Below are 22,556 nucleotides of genomic sequence, written 5' to 3'. Positions count from 1 at the left end.
AATAGTAATATAACCAACGACCATACCCGTGGGTCATTTCTTATCTACACACAAAAAAACGACTCTATCGATGTAGTGCGAACACACACAGACACGAACAAAGAAATAACAGTGTTATTATACAATAGCCTATCAATTAGACCCCCTTACTTAATAGACACCATCTATATAAGTAGAATCGCCTTCAATAGTCGAATCCTTCAAATGAAATGCTCCAGTATTGAGTTATTTTGATCAGTAATACACAAACGAAGGCCATTCTGTCACTCGTTTGCTTTTTACCTAGTTTTGGCGATAAGTCCGAACTATATTGATCTAGGCTATTATTATTATCATTATTATTATTGTTGTTGTTGTTATCTGGCTATTATCAAAGCCGCTTCACTATATGTTTTGTGGTTAGGACCCCCCTCCTCTCTCCTTACATCCCTGCATCCCTCCCTTCCTCTCTCCCTCCCGGCAGTGCATCCCCATCCCCCACACGGTGGCCGTCTCTTCGGGTGAAAGCTGTCTTCTCTGCGCCACTGGTCCGACAAAACGCTGCTATAGCACAGCCAGTCCGCACCGACCTGAGGCAGAGCAGACACACGGGAGACATCACGTACGCACAAGGGGAATCTTCTTTTTTGTTCGACCAAGTGGCTTTGGTAAGTCTAATCCGATGTTTATTATGGAGGGCAGGAATGTCCATGTGTCGACTTGCTAGTTGTTCGGGTTTTTTTCCTCCTCCGTATCCTTTCAATTGTCCTCCGTGGTGGCTACAGTGGGGGAACTAGCGGGCTAAGCTAAACGAGCTAGCCTAACTGGCGATATCCAACTGGTACTAGTTGTCGTGTTAAGGGTTTTCTCGTTATCGGGTTCGCTGTCGGGCGGTGTAAGTAGCTGTTGTTGTACCGGTGAGGTCCAGTCTGACTCACTGTGAGTGCTTTTCATTGTCGTTTGCGGATCTCTATCCAGCTAGCTCGCTAATTAGCAATTTGAGCAGCGTGTGCCGAGGGATGCGGGGATGCTATGTTAGCGGCTGTCTTTTCAGGTTAGCAGACAAGCTAAGCTAACGTTTGTATTATGCGCGAGCCTGCATAGATTCCCGCATGAGGTGCTTCGGAATGGTTGAATAGCCATGCTAACGGTAGCTAATCTGGCGATAATTGGCAAGATGGCATCTCTGAGTTGTTATCTAGAAATCGGTGGATTTTCAAAATGGTGTCTTAAGCCTGTTTGAATGTGACCATTTTTGTCCAACCGTGGCTGTTTTGGCGTTACTTGCTATCTCAGGAATGCAGTGAACTGCCAGTACATGCCATACTCTGACGGATATAACTACATATTAGCCATTGATGTGGTGGCAGATACAAACGACTGCATGCCATGTTCTATACTCCAGGCTACGATCACCATTATGAACAAAACAATCGTGTTTTGGAGAGTACCCAAAATGTTTTTAACAGAGTTCTGTGTTGCATCCTTGTGAATATTGTTGTAAAATGAAGTGTAGCATCTGTTCTGCATATTTGCGCACTGGATATAGCTGATTACCTAGACTAACGTCCGTGCATGCCTTTTATTCTTCGGTTCATAATAAACATGTGGTTCCGCTTGAAGTTCAGTATTGTTTACACGAAGTCCTCATCTACTGTCAAAATAACTGTTACAAATGCAACATACAAATTTGCCAGGGAAACAACTGATTGTCTTTATTCACTGGCCAGTTTTAGATTACATGAGTGTTATTCAATCTACAAAAATACAGCAAATAGTGAAATGACCCATTACAATTACTCAAGCCCACAATGACATTGAAATCACTTACTTTGTTTGACTATCTTGCCCAAACCAAGATATGTTTTCCATTGACATAAATCACGGAAAAGCAGCCTGGGCATAGAACATTTTTCCTTCATAAACAACAACCATTAAGTCATGATCAGAATTCTTGTTGACTAGTTTTCTTTTGGTAAGCACTAGTAGAGATACAACAGTGTTTCACTGTACTCACAGACACAGATACAGATTACAAGACTAAATGGAGCCTCACATAGTGTAAAAGAGACAGGATTACACACAATGGTAAAGGCATATTTTTCTTCTTCTCTCTTATGACTAGTCTTATCAGTGAAATTAATCCTCTTCCCTGTGGGGTGGATTACGTGCTTTAGTCATTGACGACTAATCCCATTTAATTCAAGAAGCCTGAAAAGGATTTCTGAGATACTACTAAAGTTATCTGTGTACATTTCAAAATGGTGTTCTGCAGGGACTGGAAGAAGCACACTGCTCCATGTATGTTAGACATTTAATTGTGCTTCACGAGGCTAAACAACAGTCATGTTGATCCTACCCGTTGGGAAAAAATAACCCATGCAAATCATAAAGGATGTACACAATCGTTTAAGGCTCTAGTGAAATCAAGAAGCATGAATGAAGCCCCCCGATGAAGGCATATTAAATCCAAGGACAATCACGCTTGAGAAATCCATCACAAATAACAATATATTGGTCTTAATTTCACTCAACCATTATTATTCAGAGGAAAATTATTTGAGCTAAACTGGGCTGAATAGAGTTCCGTGTGCGGTGTGAATTATTTGCTAGTTTAATTTAATCTTCAGTCTAAGGTGACCCCTGTCTGCCAAGCTAGAGGAAAGGTGGAGAAATATGGGTTTTGGCATGCGTTGAGCGCAGTCTCATGTGTATGAATGGTGGGCTGTACAATGCAGCCATAAAACTGTCAGACTATAGAAAGCTGGAGTCACTTAATGTTAGGAGAGTCAGTGGTTCTGTAACTAGCACTTCAGTCCCATGCAGTTCAAACCACCTAATGAGTTGCTCATCAGAGATCAGTGGACAGATTCACACCTCCCCTGGAGCCCACATTCCCTTGACATGATGACCAACATTTCTTAATTTATTAATAAAGAACAGCAAATCTCAACAAGTGCATGGTTGGATTAGCTGAAAGTCAATGTTGTTTGACAACATGGTTGCCATATTTGAACACCACCAAATGTCATCATGGAAATTCTTTTAGGCCTTTATCATTGAGTTCATGACCAAATCTGTAGCACTAATTATTATATGCATTATCTGTAACTATGAAATTATCTTTTTTTAATTAATTGATTAATTGCCTAGCTTATAAAATGTGAATTTCCCAAAGCCATTCCAAAACCCAAAGATACTCCTTTCAGTAGAAAAAAGTGTAAGGCTACAAGCAACGAATGATAATTTGAAAAGCTGGAGGATAATTACTTTTTTATTTTTGCTTGAAAATTGACTTAAATGATAATTGATTATCAGAGTAGATGGATGTTCATGTTCTGTTGTATTGCACTAACAATTAGTATTATCTGAACATTTTTGACCAGTTTCATGACCAGTGTTTATACGCATTGCTGGGTGATTGAGCTTTGGTAAGTGTGTGTGCATGTGGGTCCATATTCAGGGCTCCAGACTAACCTTTTCACTCAACTTTCTCAGTTGGGCAGACCAGCACATGATTTGGTTGCACTTTAAATTGATAGCACATGGTATTACGGTAATCAGTGGTGGAAAGTAACTTAAATACACTTTATTTCTTCTGCTTGTTTAAACGTTTGGAGCACGGTATGGCTAAATGGGTTGTTTCATAAGGTTTACTTCCGTGTGTATGCATCACTCATGTGCACCACTAGGGACACATTTATAGCGTTTAGTCTCAACCCGCGCACATAAAAACCGGTGCATGCACGTCATAACAAGCACACAGAACGAATGGAAGGGCAACCTCGCGAGGGAGCATTTCTGCTTTGCTTGCACAAATGTGATCCCTCAAACATGGGAAGGCGGGGGATGGAAGACACAGTGGCTGATGTCTCAGATCCATAATTATCACCATGAACTCTTGAATGCGTCTACGTGAAATTTTAACTTGCACACTCGCAAACAATTACTGTATATGTGACAACTTTGGTCTCAGCCTGGAGCCATGATGTATACAAGGGCAGGTGAGAAATGTCACAGGGAACAAAGGACTAGGATAAAAGGTTGAACTGATCCCTGAAGGGAAAGTTGTAATGCATTCAGCATGTCAGGCATTCTGCTACTGTGTAGAAATATATACACACGCAATACACGAGTACACAGGCTACACATGCGTGTTGTTTCATTACCCGTATGTACACATGCGATCCACAGTAATTATTCATGTTGTAGTAGCAGCGTTAAATATAAACATCCATCTAATTATACCCAAGGGATACCACCTAATAAGTAAAAATTCTTAAACCAGCTGCAAAAAAGTATCCGTTTCAACACAGGCTTGTTTCTTTGAGGCGCCCCTTTTAAAAAGCCCAGGCTGCTCTAAGTGGTCATCTAGCACAAAGCCTGAGCAGGCACCAAGCACTAACTCAATACATAAACCACCATATTACGGTCTTCCACATCTGTGTTTGCTATGTTAAAACGATGGCCTTTCTCCTGTTTGTTGAGTTGCATCTCCACCATATGCAATAATGCCCGTCTGCTGTTAATATTGCCTGAAGGTATTGATTGTTTATTATGGGTTTAACTGCCAGGTTCTAGCTCATTAAGCTGTTTGTTCTCTTTTATGTTGTGTTCTTTGTTTTCCCCTGTATCTCCCAGGTCAAATTATGTAGAATATGAATCCAGGGATGCTCACATTTGGAGTGGGGTTTCTCCCTTCTGTTCCAATTGAAATAGCCAGCACTATTAGTTGGTCTGTCCCTTGGGCCAATGTTTTGTAAGATATCATGCTGTATTTAGGATTGCTGCTGTTTTTAAACAAAATATTTTGTGTTGAAGAAAAATATTTAAAATTTAAACCAAGTTTTCAGTAAAATGTCAAGAAAAAAAGAATGCCAGAATCCCAAGGTAACATTTTTAAATGCCGTTTTCTTTTAAAGGTTTCCAGTTAATCGTCATAGAAATAAAAAATATATATAGAGGAATCATTCATATTTAATAAGCTGGAAACAGTGCATTTTCCTTCATAGGGTCAGAAATGAATTACAGTACCGTTTTATTATCTGTAAATAGACTGTAAAATTAGCTTTACAATACAATAAACCAATACTTACATAATTTTCTATAGGATAAAATCAACATTTGCCCTGCTTAATGTTTTGAGGGTGTGGCTCTTTATACCATTCTGAATACAAATCGGTCTTTGGAAAATGGAAGCTTCTCAGTGACACTCAGGTGGTGTACTGTCATTTTGAAGTCAGATTGGTCTTTGTAAATGTAATGTCTGAAGTTTGATGAATTATTCCCACAAATAATATTCAAGTTTTCTCTGTAATAGAGTTTGCAGGGACATTTGACCAGCGCTTATTTGAATAATTAGCATGTACATGTTTTAAAATGCACAAATCCAGAGTTCAGTTTCCTTCCTTTTGTCCATGTGATAGAGACTAAGGCCGGGAGGCAGAGTTAAAGGAAACGCTATTGCATTGCTCTATCGTCCTATGGATGAAGAAGATCGGGGTAATTTTATAACTGGCGGTGAGTGCAGGAGGGGTAGAGCAATTTCCTGCATGAAAACCTGGCCTGTTTTTTCTGCATATAACACAAATATCCCAAAATAATTATATGGTCATGTCGTATCACACAATGAATTATATTTAAATTTATTGGATATATTCTATGCATAGCCTACCCCTACAACATTGTCTTTTTTATTTTTCCAAAGCAGTCTTTTAAAGGGTTTTTACATTAGATTTTTTACATAAAACTCATGACAAAATGAGAATTTTGGTGTTGCCCAGCAGCTCGTTATTCACTCATTACTGCAATAGACCACAGATGCCCCAGTGCCTGGATTTCTTTATTTATTGCTATTACATTGGTGTACACAGTGTTGATGATGCAGATATACCACAGCTTGTACAGTCATTTATTTAGTAATTATATAGCCTTTTAATAGTTTTACTATCATGGAGGTGATCCGCATGGGTTAATTCACCTGCAGCTAAATTGTGAAAAAGAACAAGTCTCATTGGGCCTTTTCTGAAACCAGATGGGCACTACAGTTAGACTGCAAAGCATCCCTTTGATAATAGATGTTTACAACTACTTAAGTGCAAAGATAGAACTTTATGGTGCAAAAAGTACCACACGCTGGTTTTGAAATACAAACGAGTGCCCTTAATTTTCACTTGGTTGGCAATGATAAACTTTTCAGCAATGATCCAGTTTGTGCATTATTTTCAACATTTCCATTTTCAGTGTGCCGGCACACTATTGTCCCCAATTCATGGAGGCGGACCCATGAGGTGTGTGACTGAGATGATTTTGGGAAGAAGAATAGAGGAGGAAACCGGCAAGGAGAAACGGGGAGATGCTGTCCCAAGTGTATAATGCTGTCCTAGATCTAAAATAGCCCATGGCTGCTTGGAGCATGTTGCTGCAGGGCAGGTCTGATTGTGTTCAAGGCAGAGGGATTTCTGATTCCATCACACTGCCTTTTGAGCGTGCTAGCAAGGTGGATTTGGTCTTGGACTTGATTGTAGATGTCAGTTCCGATTGTGATAGCCAGCACTATTAGTTGGTCTGTCCCTTGGGTGAGTGTTTTGTTAGATATTTTTGAAGGCCCAGTAAACCTACATTTAGTGTCAAATTGTGTCGGAAAGAATTAATCCCAGATTCACAAGGTAACATTTTTAAATGGCATTTTTATGAACGTTTTCAGCTAATTATCATAGAAGACAAAAAAATAGAGAAAACATGTGAAGCTCGAACCAGTCCATTTTTGTTTAAAAAGCATTGAAATGAATTATTATTGCTGTTTAATTTTCTGTAAATAGACTCATTGTTTTAGCTTTACAATTACAGTGAACCGCTGCTAAAATAATATGCTATAGAATAAAATCAACACATAGCCTGCTGTATGTATTAAGTGTGACTTTCTGTATGTAGGCATTCTGAATAGAAATGTGTACCGAAGAAAAGAATACTATTGACGCGCCTAATTGCACTCAGCAATTCTTTTTGTCTTATAGTTTGTATTTCTCCATTTCCTTTTCATATGACCCAAGTGAATCACTGCCGTCTTGAAGATTTAAAAAAAAGAAGAAAGCTGTTCAGCTCTATTCACTCCTGTGCTGAAGTGTGATGACGCCCACTGTTTTTGATTTGTTGCTTTAAAGAGTAGATGCCTGGTGAGGTATTATGTGGGTGGATAGAGTCGGTGTGGGGGTTGTGTTGTATTGTACATGTTCTCTAGGAATGGCAGCTCTTTGTGTTCGTGTGTGTGTGTTCTTTCACAATCCTCCCTCGTTATTACGTCTCCTGGTCCCCCTAGGCTGCAGAAATCTTCCTTTTATGGAGTGGAACCCAGATTATTGTTTTGCAACACACACATTTGATATTAACGTACACAAATTAAACAGGAGGGCATAATCTTTAACAATCTGAAACAAGGCAGGACCTGACTGTCACATGACTGAGCGCTCACACAAAACATTTTAAGATAGACATTCATAGCAACATCTCTGTTGGCATGCAGGCTAGGGCAAGCTTGTGTTTTTGTACATAGCCCTTGGGGCTATGGCTTGTGAGATCAGCCCAAATGAAGTCCCACTAATAGAATTTAAGCTTAACAAGTCCTGAAAAATAACTGATTAAGCCATGGAGCTGGGAGGTCTTCTTAACAATGCCACTTTGTGATTGTTTGTGTGCTAGACAGAGCGTGAGCTCCAGATACACTTGTGATTATGGTCGCAGTTATAGTTGAAATGTGTTGGTCAACAAAAATTGGCTATTTTGATCACGTAATTGCTCTACACATTCATCAAACAAAAATGCCAAATATGTGCTGGTTCCTCCTCCTCAAAAGTAATGTTTGATGCTCATGCTTTTGTTATTTAAAAGTGATTTATTTTAATCTCTTTGGGTTTTGTACTGTTGGGATAAAACAAGGAATTTAAATTATTTTTCTAAAAGTTTAATTACAAAGTGCTGGCACAAAATGAGTCATTAAATAAATACTAAGTCTTGATTCAGACTTACTGCTTTTGACAAGTTTGCCATCGCAGTACGCCTTCTACCTGCAGCTTCTTCACAGTAAACACTTTCCATCAATAATGCTACTTAAACTACTTTGCCTTGGTTTGGCAAATTTAGTGCATTTTCATATTTCTTTTTTATAACATCAACTTTAAAAATTGTTTTCTGCAGGATGGCAATTAAAAAAATATTCTAGCTATATATAAAAAATTATTCTCAGAATTTTAATAAATAATAAATAATAATAAATAATAATTCTATACTATATATATATACTATACTATCACCTGATGATTATTTTGATATCTTCATAATTTTAAGTTTTTACTGACATTTTTAAAAAGTAATACGTGATTTAATAGTGCCACATTTAGTTGTCTCAGGTGACTTTTTATCTTGAAATGACACATTTATTTATTTTTTCTGCCACATTTATCTATTTCAGGACTTATTTAATAGGCATATTGATTTAATATTACATTAAATGGCATTCCATATACACTGAAATAGCACCTACACTCTTCACTCCGAGTGCCCAGCAGCAGTGTTGTCTCTCTAAAAGCATGCTTGAAGGTGTTATTGATAATTTCATACAACCAAGAATAATAAATGTGTACACATCTCTGCCCCCTTTACACTGTTCTACAAATAAATGTAAAGTCTCTTTTATGGTGAATGTCCTGGAGAATGGTCTTTTATTATCATGGATAGTGGTCTGCTGGACAGAAGGTCTTCTGGCTAGAGAGGCTTTAAAAAAAATGGAGAGCCTGAAGCTCATCATCCCCTCCCCCTGAAAACAAAGGGAGTTGTGTACAGACACTCCTACTCATCACACGCATTTCTGCCTTCTGTTTCTCACACACACCTCCATTAGACTCATTGTGGTGCCCCTCTTGCCCTCACCCATTCACTTTTCATTACCTTTGCCTACACACACACATGCACACAAATACATACATATATATATATACTTTGTTCAGGCTGAAACACAATGACACTCTACTCTATTCAGGCATAATTGAATACCAAATAATTGGGTACCTCAGGGTAAGCCTCGGCCACCTGTCCATGTGTTAATGGGGAGTTTCTTCACTACACATTTACAGGCACTTTAAAACTTGGTTCACAACCAGATTAAGCTCTTACATGTTTTTTTGTAACTTTGATTTGATGTTTTTGTTTGTTAGTCATCTGTCAAGATAAGAGGCTACACATTTTTTTTGAATCCACAAAATAATGACAAAGATGGAGATTTGAAATCTGAAAAAATATCAAAAAGTCATGCTCGCGGCCTGGGAGTCGGTCTGTCGCCACAAACTTTGGTCCAGCCTAAAATAGCTCTTATTAGGGATGTGAACAGTAAACCACTTGACTGGTTTGGCATTTCGGTCTATAGGTTAATCTACGTCTGTGTATTAACCAATTGAGCTCTTCAGACAGGACGCACTGCGGCAAGCTCTGTGACACCGAGCCTGAAGTGCGTGCGGCGTGCCCATTGTTTGCGCTTGTGTCCAGCTGTTTTGCACACGCCATGGCCGGCTTCACAGAGCTGCCGTAGTGCACATTTGAGTGAACTGTCCTGACAACGCTGGAATGGATTACCATGAAATCTGGCACAGGCATTCATGGACCCTCAGGATCAACTGTACTTACTTACTTTTCTTTTCTTTTTTACAAATACCTGCATATTAATGAAATTTCCATCAACCTCAGCTGTACTGCTTTTGTTTAGTGCCAAATGTTGGCACGCAAAGTCTCAAAACTAAGATGGTAAACATTATTTCTGGTAAACATCGGTATGGTAGCATTGTTGTTGTGTGCATTTTAGCATTTACCTACAAGCACTGCTGTTGCTAAATACACTCTCACCAAGCTGCTAGCATGACTGCACACTCTTTCGGCAATCTTGTTGATGTATTGTGTTCCTTGTGCAGATCAACTGTGTTGAATTTTAAAACTTGCAATTGGCTGGCATTTGGGAACAATCTGGGGTTGTATTTTTAAGGTAATCCTGTTAAATTGATTTTTGTTTTCTCCTTTTAATGTAGCACAGTTGGAATAATCTTTGGTTTTGCTTTAATCTTGAAATCCAACATTTGGAGGTAGACAGACTGATTAAGTGAGGTAGAGAAATCTAATGACAAATTAAACGGAAGAAGAACAAATATAAGGCGGGGCAGTGTTGCCCTAGAGGAAGGCTTTAAATCATGGGAGATACATTTGATTAATGAGGAATGTTACTATGTGATATGCAGCAATATATTAATCAATTCCCCCGACAAATTATTTTGTTTTGAGATATGAATTTGGGTAATGAGCCGGAGTAGCAGTCCAGTTTTTACACACCGACAAACATGCATATGTTTTTAAAGAATTCATGCGCTTAAGGGATCAAAAACAAATGCACCCACATGTTTGTGCTCTCATTCGGTTGCAGAGTGCCTTTGGGCGTTTTGACGTCGGTGTTCCTGGATGGAGCGCTGAAATGCTTCCTTGCCTAATTTGAAGCGTCACCACGGTACTGTGTATGCCTGGGAATTATGACAATGAGGATATAATCACCTGAAGGATTTGTTAACTGGCCATCAAGCACAAGTCTTAGGATGAATCCATCAGATTTAAGTTCATCTTTTGGTACAGTCCAATTCACAAGTCTACAGAAGGCAGAATGGGACAAATGATTCATTGCCATGGGTGATGTGCTGCGTGCAGAGACCTTTCCACAATATGTTTCATGCAGTCTCTTACACGGAGCCACCAGAACGAACCAGGCGGAACTGGTCACTGCTGTCACATACTGGCTCCCCCCTCTGTCAGAAGTTTGAAGGAACACAAGATACACATGAACTCCAATAACACACAGCTCACACACACCTTTTCTCTCTTTTATTTATTACTCCGCTATTCCGCTGTGTGTGTGCAATGCTCTTGCGGCTGTGACTTACGCTCGCTGGATCATGCTTACTCATGGCTTGGTGCAAGACTCTGGTCTATTTGGACAAAATGTCGTTCTCCGTCACTTGCCCCGCTCACTGGGTTTGTTGTGCTTTTTTCATTTGGCTGTCTTAATGTTTGCTTTGCGGCTTGTATTTGGATGTTGTGTACAGCATATCACATTTAAATATATGCACACTCATACCCATGCTTCACTTTCTCTTGGACCTAGACGCATCATATCAGATTTAAGATACACGGAAAGAAATAAAATATTACCTCATGGCTAATTTATCAGGCAGTGCTGCTAGAAACCACTTGTTTTATACACACATAACAACTTATACCATCAGTTTACTGAAACTGACATATATATGTTTTTAATCCTAACGCTTTACACATTTATTGGTGGCTAAAGACACATCACCACAAACACTCACTCAAACGCACCGTCTAAATCACCGTCTCCCCTGCTGCGGTCACTAACCATTTGCTGTTGCACTGGTGCTTGCTTTTTTGCTATTTTTTTTTTTTTTATTTAAACTTTTTTCCTTTTCCTGTGTTCGTTGTAATCATGACCTCTCGCTGTTTTAATTTCAGATTTGCATATCCACTTCCACTCCTTCCTCATTTGCATACAGCAAGAATGGCGAGCGGGCATCCCACAGACAAATTCAGTTTCATGTATCAACCAGACACGCACAAGAGGTACGGGGCACGCATGCACACACACTCATACACGTACACACACACATGTACACAAGTTCCCATGACCATACTCTCCATGACCAGGTAAGTTTAAAGGTGGAGCACCGGAGGTCTTCTCGTCTCCATTTAGGAGAACTTGTATAAATGGCTGTTATTGGCCACCTTCATCCCAACCATTTCCAGCACCTTAAATGGTAAGCGGCCACCCCTCTGTTCGGTCCTGGTAAAGCTCACCCTGCCTTGTTTGGTGCATTAGTGCAAATAAGTGTGTTTAATGCCACACAGGTAACCAAACCATTATTTTCAGTGGATCCATGCGTACTTGTGCGTCAGTACTTGTGCCTTATTTATTCCAAAAGTCTGTTTTTTAATGCATACTTACCTTGAGCCTACTTGAGGGTGAGGATTCACAGGGCTTGATTTATTTATTTTTTTGTTGCATGCTGGTAAAATCCTTCAGCTGGATGTCGCATTAAGGATCTCCGTTTGGGATTTATGTGTGTTATGAATGTGTGCGTATGCTTGGTAATCGTAACAATTTTCTTTCCAATTTACACGGCTTACATCTCTCTCTCCTCGTTTTTCTTCTGTCTTCTCTTATCCCCCTACCCTCTCCGCCACACACTGTCTTTTTCTCTCTCTTTCAGTAAGAACAGGTTAGCTTCAGCTATGAATCCAGTCTACAGCCCCGTTCAGCCTGGCACCCCATACGGAAACCCTAAGAACATGGCCTTTGCAGGTAAGACACGCACGTTTGCATCCTTTATACCACTATTAACATGTTTTCAAGGAGGGCTATGAGTGACGAGCAACACTACTGCTGTATTTTGGGAGGAGAGTCTGAAAAAACACTATTCTATTGTTCTTTGATGCTCCTAAAAAAAGTTATTCAGTGAGAAAAGCCTTCTTCTCTTATAAACAAGTTAGTGTTAGACAAGCTGAGTTCTTTTTTTTTTTTTTTTTTTTCCCATTCATCCCGAATATATATATATATATATATGAATCTAGCAGAGGAATAGATGAGTAGCGCTGTGCCATCAAATTGTACAGTAACACAAAATGTTTTTATCATGTTTGAAATTAATGGAACATCACACCGACAAATTATGCGAAAACCGCTGACAACCTATATGGATTTCCACAGTCTAGCAAGGGCATGTGAACAAACACATTTTCATTTTAAGCTCAACAAACAATATTTGGTTGCTGCAATAGAAGAAGACAGATTACTGAAAAAGGATGCAGGACAGAAGGCGTTAGTTAAGGGTAAAGGAAGTTAGGAGATGATGCTCACAAAGTGTTGACCGAAGATAGAGATGCCAATAACGAAGTCGATGCTCAGTGCAGAGCAGTAGTGTGAACCTGGATACATTATTAACTTTTATACACAGACACAGACTTTCGGTGTGGTAGGTTAGGAACATGCTGATGAGATGCATCAAGAAGATAGAATAAAACTATTTGGAAAAGCTCCTGTCATTACCTTGTGAAGAAGAATGATGTCATACAGCAGATACACATGTACATATGTGGATCGTTATGAACATTAACTGTTTTGTGGCCAGACATGTTAATTAAGCAAAGTCAGAAGCAGAAACTCAGCAGAGCAGCCCCATATTTTGACATTCAAGTCAACTGGTTAGATTCATTACATCATACTTTAATGTGCCATAAAAATGACAGTCCCTTGTGACATCCTTTGAACCTGATGCAGAAGCAAGAAGCTGGGGTAATTTGGCTGCTCCATGATGTAATTCCAGCTCTCTTCTCTCCATCTTTTTGAGGAGTTTGAACTGCAGGTCAAGGGCGTCTGCAGGAATGATGAATAATTATATTATGTATTTGTACACCACGTTTCACACACATTTTAAAAAGTAGATTTTTTGGAGTACTGGTGAAGCTTACAGTTATGTGCTTCCATGTGAACGAGAAGACACACGTGACAAATTCTGAGGAGCAGCATGTTTTTCAGGGATTATTTCCTAGCAGAGACTTAATCTTTTTCTACAAGAGCTTCCGTTAGTAAGCAGCCCATCTCACATTTGTCCATTGGTGCGAAAACACTCAACAAACTAATTTCAATGATAAAACAGTTGATCAATAACAATTTTCAAAAACATGCATGTTTGTCGGTGTGTAAAAACTGGATTGCTACTCTGGCTCATTACCCAAATTGTTAATCAAAATAGTTCAGTGTATTTTATGGGTATTAAGCAACATCTGGTCTTTTATTGTATCATTTAATGCAAGGCTCTGAATCCGAGCATACAATGAATTGGAAAAAGTCAGCAAAATCTTTTGAACCATGCACCGCTGCAGTTGTTGAGCTGAGGTTATTTTCCCAATTGAGAAATCACTCTAAATGAACCAGACTCCATGTTTAAGACTCAACTGTCTCATTATCAGGTCTAAAATAATATCCTACGGCTTGCAACTAATTAGTGTCATGATAAATTCTGTTATATTCAAGAAACTATTTAATTCATTAATTGATTAATCATTAATACAATTTTGGGGAAATCAAGAATTCATGGATGTTTGGTATTTTTGATCTGATAAGTCACTCTTGATATTTAGCAATTATTGAAGTTGTTCAACTTATTTTCTTTTTGTTGGCTAATCGTTTAATCAGCCAATAGCGTCACTACTGTTGTGGATTGTTTTACTAAATTAAAACTGTTATTCATTTTTGAATTGTTTTGTTGTGTAGAAATATTCCACAAACGCATTGAATTTAACTTGGGATTTTGTCTGCTCTACTTAATGCTTTCCTGCGTTCCCAGAGGTCACATTAATTACATTTTTATTTGGTCAAATTCCCCTACGTAATCTACAATAAAAGCACATCAAACTGATCTGAGTACAGATTAGTTAACCATCACAGACCTCAAACTCTGCTGCAGCGTAGAGTGATGCAGATATTTATCTAACCTGTTACATCTGACTGGCTCACCCTTCAGCAGCCGAAGTGAGATATAGGAAAGGCTCAAGGCTGCAGTTGGAGACTGTGTGTACAGTGTGAGATTGACTGCCAATAATAGCAAGCAGTGAGCAGCACTTCACTCACTCACCATGCCGTCTCTTAACTCTCCTGCTTTTCTCCTCACTCTCCCTCTTCGTCTTGCTCTGTTGAACTTGCACCTTTTTATCAGTAAAAGCTTTTTCACGGCCAAAATCTGCTTTGTTTGCTCGACATTTAATTGATGACGCACAAGTGTGCGTGCGTGCGTGCGTGCGTGCGTGCGTGCGTGCGTGCGTGCGTGCGTGTGTTCCCCCTTCACATGTGTCTGGCACATTGCTAATGTGTTGCTGAATTTATCTCCTCCCACTCCATATTGGCAGGTGTGTCTCGTCTGTATGTAAGACGTATTCAGCCGACTGTAATTGGGCAGACATGTTTTTAATGAGCGCCATCTGCGCACAGCCTGCTCCAAACCAAATACTGTTGGTACAGTATACTGTATCGGTGGCCCTATGTTTAGCTGTGGTTTCTGATATTTTCTCTCTTGTGTGTGATGTCCTACAGGCTATCCAGGAGGGTATCCTGCCACGGCTCCCACTTATACACCCAACCTCTATCAAACAGGCAGTCCTGGGTATCCACCAGGTGAGCCCACACACACACACACACACACACACACACACACTATTTGATAATTGAGTTAATATATATAAAATATTATAACCTCTTGTGAGAAATTGCTGTCAGTCCATCTAAATTTTTGGGACAATACAAAATAGAAAAATGAAAAGATGACGAAAGAATCATGCAATAAATACAAATCTGCAGACAAAAAGCCAAGAGCATAATTGATTTTCAATATTGAGATTTAAACATCACATTTCATTAGATAAACAATATTGCAACCATCACCTGTCAAACTTGACTGTAGATCTGTATTCTTTTATTTACTCAACTCCCTTGTTACTTTGCCTCCTGCTAACCCAGCTGCTTCCAGCATGCTACTTGAGGCTTGTATTGCGTGCACAGTGAAATCATGTTGTGGAAAATGTGTTATTTCTCTCTTCAAAGCTTATGAGAAATTGCCAAAAGCAAGATGCAGCAGCGAAACTTAGAGTTCCTCAAGCTTCTTTGTGTAGTTTATTCAAAAACAACGAGAAACAATCGTGGCTGCTCATCAAGGAGACAGAAAATGAAGTTGATTGATAATTCCCCCTTGAGCAGGGCTACAGTCATCTGTATTTTATGTACTGTATTCTGGTGTATTTGAATTATACACAGTAAACTAATTACATTTGTGAGGGTTTGTCAAATTCAGTAAATAGCAAAGCTGTCTGTTATACCTGTTTGGTAGTTGTAAATGGAGATGAAATTAAAGTTAGTCACTGTTTAGGTTGAGGCTTGGGAAAATGTGTTAAATGAATTACACTGATGGGATTCTTATCTTTTACAGCTGCTGCTCTGCAGAGCTGCACTGAATTTATGTGGATTATGCATACGCAACCTAAAGCAAATAATGTTTCCCGTCATTTTTACTGAATTAATTGCGATCAACATTTTTTGTGAATCAAAATTTGATGTAACAACACAATCGCACATGCTCTGAAATATGTTTCATCACAGGGTATTTTCAGCAAACGCGGTTGTTTAGAGCGCCACATGGGTCGCAATAATGTGAAGGCGAGTATGGATTTAAGTGGTTGTCTCAGCCTAAAGGGCACTGGTGGTGGAGGAGTGGGAAGCTAGCCAGTAACAGCTGCCAGTGGCCGTATAGCAGCAGATACACACTCTGCTGGGCCCCAGTGTCTGGTCCCCATAGCAGATGGAGATAACAGTTGTCTCAGTGCTTACCAGATATGGTGTGTCTGTATGGTAATAGATTAGCTTAGTTTAGTGTGGCAGGGTCTTGAACCGTTAACTCCTAGAAACATAGACACGGACAAACAACGCAGAATCCAATATGATCTCACTGGTGTTGACGAGTAGACAAAGCTTGTAGTGACCTCAAATTCCATTTTGGCAATTGAACTGAAGATCTGGGAGCAGTGAAAGTTATGTCATAATTATTATTTTAATAAGGTGTCCCATATTAAAAAAAACGTTTTAAACCTATTTGAATGTACGGTTATTTGCTTTATGTGAATTTACAGGAGGCAGGTTTAAAAATGGACGATTTTAAAGATAAGAACAACAATTAACTGAATTGGTGCGTTGCTAATCTTAATTCTCGTAGTTCTGGTGAGTTGGGTTTTATTAGCCGACTATTTTGTTCATTATAATGTGTCAACATACATCAAAAATCAATAGAAAGTATTTTTAAAGGAGCTAGGATGAGGCTTGTAATGCAAACTCAGAAACTGTGAATTTGTATTCACATCAGATATACAAGACAAAATAACAAACCTAAAAAATAAAATGCAATCAATTTGTCATAGAGAGACAAAAAAAGACTTAGTAGAATAACACAAAGACCAATGTAAAAAGAATATTACTTCGAATGTGAAAAAAAAACTATTTGCAATTACTTTATACTTATGTTTTTTTCCAGTGGGATCTTGAAGACAAGCAATGAAGTTTGGGACTTTAAAGATGATATTTATGTGGTTCCAGACAGAGGAATGGCTAACAAGAATGAAAATAACATTAAGTCTTTTGTGGACCTTGTCTTGGAAAGCATAATAAATAAAATACAAATATATATTTAAAGTATTAATACATTTCATGGGACAAATGATTCAATGTTCTGAACAGGAGGGCAAATGGATACTCAATTTGCTTCCCTGATATTCTCCTGAATATTAAGCATTTAACCAAGTCAGCGTAGATTTAATATATGCTGCTTTTGAAGCCCCTGTCCTCTTGTCCCCTCCCCCAGTTTGGTTTCATCTTTTGGAAGTTATAACAAAATATCAGCTATGATTCGGCAAAGCACACACAGCTTTGTTCCAACAAAAGAACCTAATTATTGATGCCGATGTGTATTTCAGCAGTGGTAATGTTTAACTTTTTCTTTCTATGCATTCTGCAGTGCTTAATATATAATGAAAGTCTTTAGATTACGTGTCCCAGGCAGACATCATCTTCCAGACCAGCCAGCTATGCTCTGATTTAAAAACGTGCTTTGGACATTGTCATTATTTCTCAAAACCACTGAATAGACAAATTGTTTTCTATCTGCAGGGTTTCTGTGTAATCGTCACACACCATTGTCCTCTTATGCTCTGCATGCTTGCGTGTGTGTGTGTGTGTGTGTGTGTGTGTGTGTGCACACGCACACTTTTAGACACACATAGCAGGTCTAGCATCTCTTTGTTCCCTTGTCCTTGTGTGAGAAAAGGGCTTTCATAAGCTCTGCAGCAGCAACTAGCTAGTAGCATGTTTGACCTTCAAGCTCCTCCAAGTGGCGACTTGGTGGTACTGCATCCACCCGAGCAGAGCCCAGTAAACGGCATTAATGCAGTGGTCTGAACCAGATGCCTTCACTGTGCTACAGTAGACCTCATGCTTTACGGTGTTTTGATGTCGTGTTAAATGGTGGCTCCACTTAAATCACGTGTGTGTGGTAGGTTGCTTGACTGTATAGGTTCATTAAAAAGGTGATCATACTCCATATTTATTGATAACAGAACTACTCTTAGCAGAAAGCACACAGCTGTCTGCAAAGATCATGATGAGACTGGTTAAATTGGGCTTTTAAGATGCAAAACCATGGCTGCATTGTTTTGAGTCTCATAAAGAGATGGCACCAGTCCCCCATCTGGTGGATTTTGAAGGAAATGCAAATGAAATAAGATTTGAATAAGGCTGAAACTGATGATTATTATAATTTGGTCGATAATAAATCATACAAAATTGTTTGTCCATGTAGCAACAGTCCAAAACCCCAATATATTAAATCTTATCATAATGTAAGACGAGAAAAAGCAGACATCTGTCCCATTTGACAAGATGGATACTTACTTAAAGACTTAATCAATTATAAAACTGGTTGAAGATTAATCGACTACATTTGCAAGTTGAAATGATCATCAAAAAAGGAGAAGGGATGTTTTTGAGACACACTCCTGTGATTTATTTTACTAATTTGCCCTCTACTGGTCTCCTTCCAACTACAATGTTGTTCAGGTTTAATTTATACATAATAATTTATAAGTAGAATTATTCATAAACACACCACGTTGCTGGCTCACATCTTCCCTTGACTGTATGTCGGATCTAAATACCGACAATGACCCCGAATTAGAATGTGTATCTTATCTTTTGTCCCATTTAGTCATCCAGCTGATTTTCAGTTAAGAGTTACTTTGTCAAATGGTAGTAAGAAGGTGAGTTGTAATAACTTGAAGCTGCTATAATCGATATTTCCTATTAACAATAGATCATAACTACTAGAAAATATTTATTATTCATGTTATTTCTAAATCCTGCCTCCTTCCCTTTTTTTCTTCTTCTTTCGGCTGTTTTTAGGATATACTTCAGCAGGCACCCCATACAAAGTGCCCCCCACTCAGTCAAATGGAGCACCCCCTCCCTACACCCCAACCCCCACCCCATACCCAACAGCCATGTACCCCATCCGCAGTGCCTACCCTCAGCAGAACATATATGCACAGGTAAGGATACTGAATTACACACAATAAGCACTTATTAACTTGGTGATACACTCAGCCGCTGAAACATGTTGATCAAATTTGTTTTGTTGCACCTGTTCAGCTTGCAGTGCCATTCAACTCAATCACATCAATAAATGTGTGCTCATTGTATCTGGTTAGATAATTACATTTCACAGTGTACTGGTAAAATTAAGTAAAGCAATTTTATAGGTGAGACACCATAGTTATGAATTTCAGCTTTTAACAAATGTGTGGTGACTGAAAAGAGAATACTTTGCATTTAAGTGCTGGGTTGTTTGTGGGAATATGATTTATGCCAAAGAATGAATTTGGTCTTGCAGCCTCAGTGAGCTCCAGAACCGTAATTCCCCAACAAAATCGAGATGTAAAAAAATCCATTTGGTTTGCACTTCCACAGAAACACCCTGGTGATTGAGCAGGAATTACACTGACAACAAATTAAAAGCAGTTGATTTGTTTTAGATGCAGTTTCAACAATCGAAGCCATCATTTTTTTCTTTTGTAATTTGACGTTTGTAATGGTTAAATGATTGTTTGAAAAGAAAAGTTCAGAAGCAAGAAGAGATATAAAAGGATGCCGATGGGTTTTTGTCTACGTTACTTGTACCTGCAGTGGAAAATGAGTAGATAAATCTCCTTAAACTTCAAATAAGATCAACATTTAAATATTTGTGTACAACATATAAAGCTTATTCAAACGCATCCTGAGCCTCTGCAACCCTTTCCTGTGTCCGTCCTGACAGGGAGCGTACTATACCCAGCCAGTGTATGCGGCTCAGCCACATGTGATCCATCACACCACTGTGGTGCAGCCTAACAGCATCCCCTCCACAGCCCTCTACCCTGCCCCCGTCCCTGTACAAGCTCCTCGCAACAACGGCATGACTGCCATGGGAATGGTCGCCGGGACAACCATGGCCATGAGTGCAGGTAAGACGACGACAAGTTTGTTTATTTCAGCGATGACTTTCTGGCTAAAGTCATTGATGTCTTCGCTGTTCTCCTTTTGACTGTAATCTGTGAAGTAAATTATTGGTGGGAGTAGTCCAGTTGTCTTTAGAGTCTCCTTTTATTTGGGCTATCGTTTCTTTTGGGTCAGGTCTCTGCATCCTAAAACAGCAGGGTTTTACTTCAAGCTGAAACAATTGACATGGAATGAATGATGAATTTGATCATCAATTTAATGGTAATTTCTTCTCTGGTTTCATCATCTGGGATTCTGCATCTTCAATCATCAATGAGAGCGAGTCAATATGTTTGAGCTTTAAACTGTTGGTTGGACAAATCAAGACATTTTATGCCACCATCATGGCCTCTGGTAACCTGTGTTGGTTAACATTAGTTGACATTTCATAGGTCATAAATTGATTATCATTAGATGTAATAATAAAAGTGAATGTTACTTTCAATCTTTTTAGATTCATTGAGTTTAGTCGGCTTCTTTTATATTCAAGGTAGGTAGATAGGTGTTGTTTACAGTATGGGTAAATTGCTACAGAAAACCAGGGGAAATCTACCAAAGTGTACAATGAACACAACTACAGCAACAAGCCAAGCCTTCATATCTGTTCAGCAGATGGATTCAAAAATGGCCGAGGCAAATTACAGGTGTTGTTTGATTCCTGTAGGGACCCTGCTGACAACGCCCCAGCACGCCCAGATCGGAGGACACCCAGTTACTGTGCCAACCTACAGGCCCCAAGGGACACCTGGGTACAGCTATGTACCGCCTCACTGGTAGAGCCCACCCATCATGTGAGTGTCTGCACACCTGCTGTCCGCTTTCTCCTCTTTGAGATATATCGCACCACCCAAATGTTCTCTCTTCCATCTGCCCCCCTGCCTCCTTTTTGTTCCTCTGTCTCTGACTTGAAGAAAAACTGTACCGCCTTACATTTCTTTTTCCCTCTGTTCCTCAGAGGTCTGCGTTAGCCTTACATCAATCATGAAGGTGTATTTCTGTCTTCTTTCCCACCAGATCTGGAGTCCACCATCGTATGCAACTGCTCAAATCTTACATGGGTTCCCAATGGTAACCATGGGAACTCGGCACCTGTCTGCAAGAACAAAACTAAAGTGCAACAGCCACTTTACTATTATTGTTATCGTTAGTATGCGACATTCTCTAACGTTTTTACAAAAGCTGCTTTTATTTTTTTTTCTCTGTTCATTTGCCAACCAGTCATTACCTTATTTTGTATGGCTATTTTATTTTATCTCCTAGTTTTGTTTGCGTTTTTTTTTTATTTTAATTTTTTTTAATGTGTCTGTCATTGGAACTCCAGAAGGACTCTTGACCAATCACGGGTGTCAGTTGCTCCTGTTTCTGTGTTGTGCTGGTGTGCGTGGTCCTTCCTGCTGCTGCTGCTCAGTCGGCTGGAAAATATTGGGCACTTATTCCTCATCTCCATCAGTCACTAAGAAGACTTATTGACTTATGCTGCCACATTTATAACAACTAGATATCAGCACAGGGTTTTAACATTATAAGCATTTTAGTTTACCGGGTTATTTAAGTTTATGTATATTCTTTCTGTTTAGTCCACACACCCACACTCTGTCGACGTTCGTTTGTCTTACCTTTGTTCTTCCTTCCACCCTCTTTATCCTTTTTTTGATCTGCTTTGTTTAATTTTCCGTTTGATCTCAGTCGTCTTCCAGCGTGTAACTGTCCGGCAGTAGTCAGTCCATCGCCCCCTGCCGTCTCGATGCGAGTGCTATGAGCAGAGCACTTACTGTCCATTACCCATCCTGCTGCGTGTCCCACTGTGTCCTCCTTAGGAAAGTACACACTAAGAAAACATCACTTACTCCATGCTACATACTATGCGGGCTAGTATGTTGTGACACTATCGAAATCTTAACCTTAGCGTAGGTCAGTGCAATTAGGAGAAACTTTAGAAGATTTGTAACAACTGTGTCAACATGGGTGGTCGTGCTCACTTTCTCTCTCACACACACAGGGGCTCCTGCGGTGGTTGGAAAACACATGATCACTTAGTGGCACTTAATGTACAATAACTCCCATTTATGTTATTATTCAACACACACATACAAGCAAACACACACATGACATGGATTTCTAGGGGTGTGCATGGCAAACGGCAGAGAAGGAGTTTAAAGGGATTGTGCTGGTGCGAATAAATGAGACGGGGAGAGCAGACAACAAGGAAGGAGGAAGAGGTCACATATTCACAGTCGGGTCACTTTAAGGTACAAGACATTTGAGTTTGCGACATCTCACCTGCAAGAGACCAGCCAACACTCCATGGATTGTACATTGATTCCAACTGTGATTGCATCACCTCCTCCTGCCT

At 39.4% G+C, this 22,556-nt stretch overlaps 1 protein-coding gene across 1 annotated transcript; it reads left to right on the top strand.

Annotated features, from left to right (window-relative positions):
• Nucleotides 1-491: 491 nt before the first annotated feature.
• fam168a (family with sequence similarity 168 member A) lies at nucleotides 492-21,379 on the top strand. The gene is made up of 8 exons (XM_084019171.1): nucleotides 492-647; nucleotides 11,536-11,643; nucleotides 12,291-12,382; nucleotides 15,170-15,250; nucleotides 19,073-19,218; nucleotides 19,983-20,169; nucleotides 20,868-20,994; nucleotides 21,218-21,379. The coding sequence occupies exons 2-7, from the start codon at nucleotides 11,582-11,584 to the stop codon at nucleotides 20,978-20,980; spliced, it is 681 nt and encodes a 226-aa protein (XP_083875297.1). The 5' UTR covers nucleotides 492-647; nucleotides 11,536-11,581; the 3' UTR covers nucleotides 20,981-20,994; nucleotides 21,218-21,379.
• The last annotated feature ends 1,177 nt before the right edge of the window (nucleotides 21,380-22,556 follow it).

The sequence above is a fragment of the Eutrigla gurnardus genome (assembly GCF_963514095.1).
Source record: "Eutrigla gurnardus genome assembly, chromosome: 10".
NCBI lineage: Eukaryota > Metazoa > Chordata > Actinopteri > Perciformes > Triglidae > Eutrigla > Eutrigla gurnardus.
Note: the sequence above shows the minus strand (reverse complement) of the source record. Positions and strands in the feature narration are given on the sequence as shown.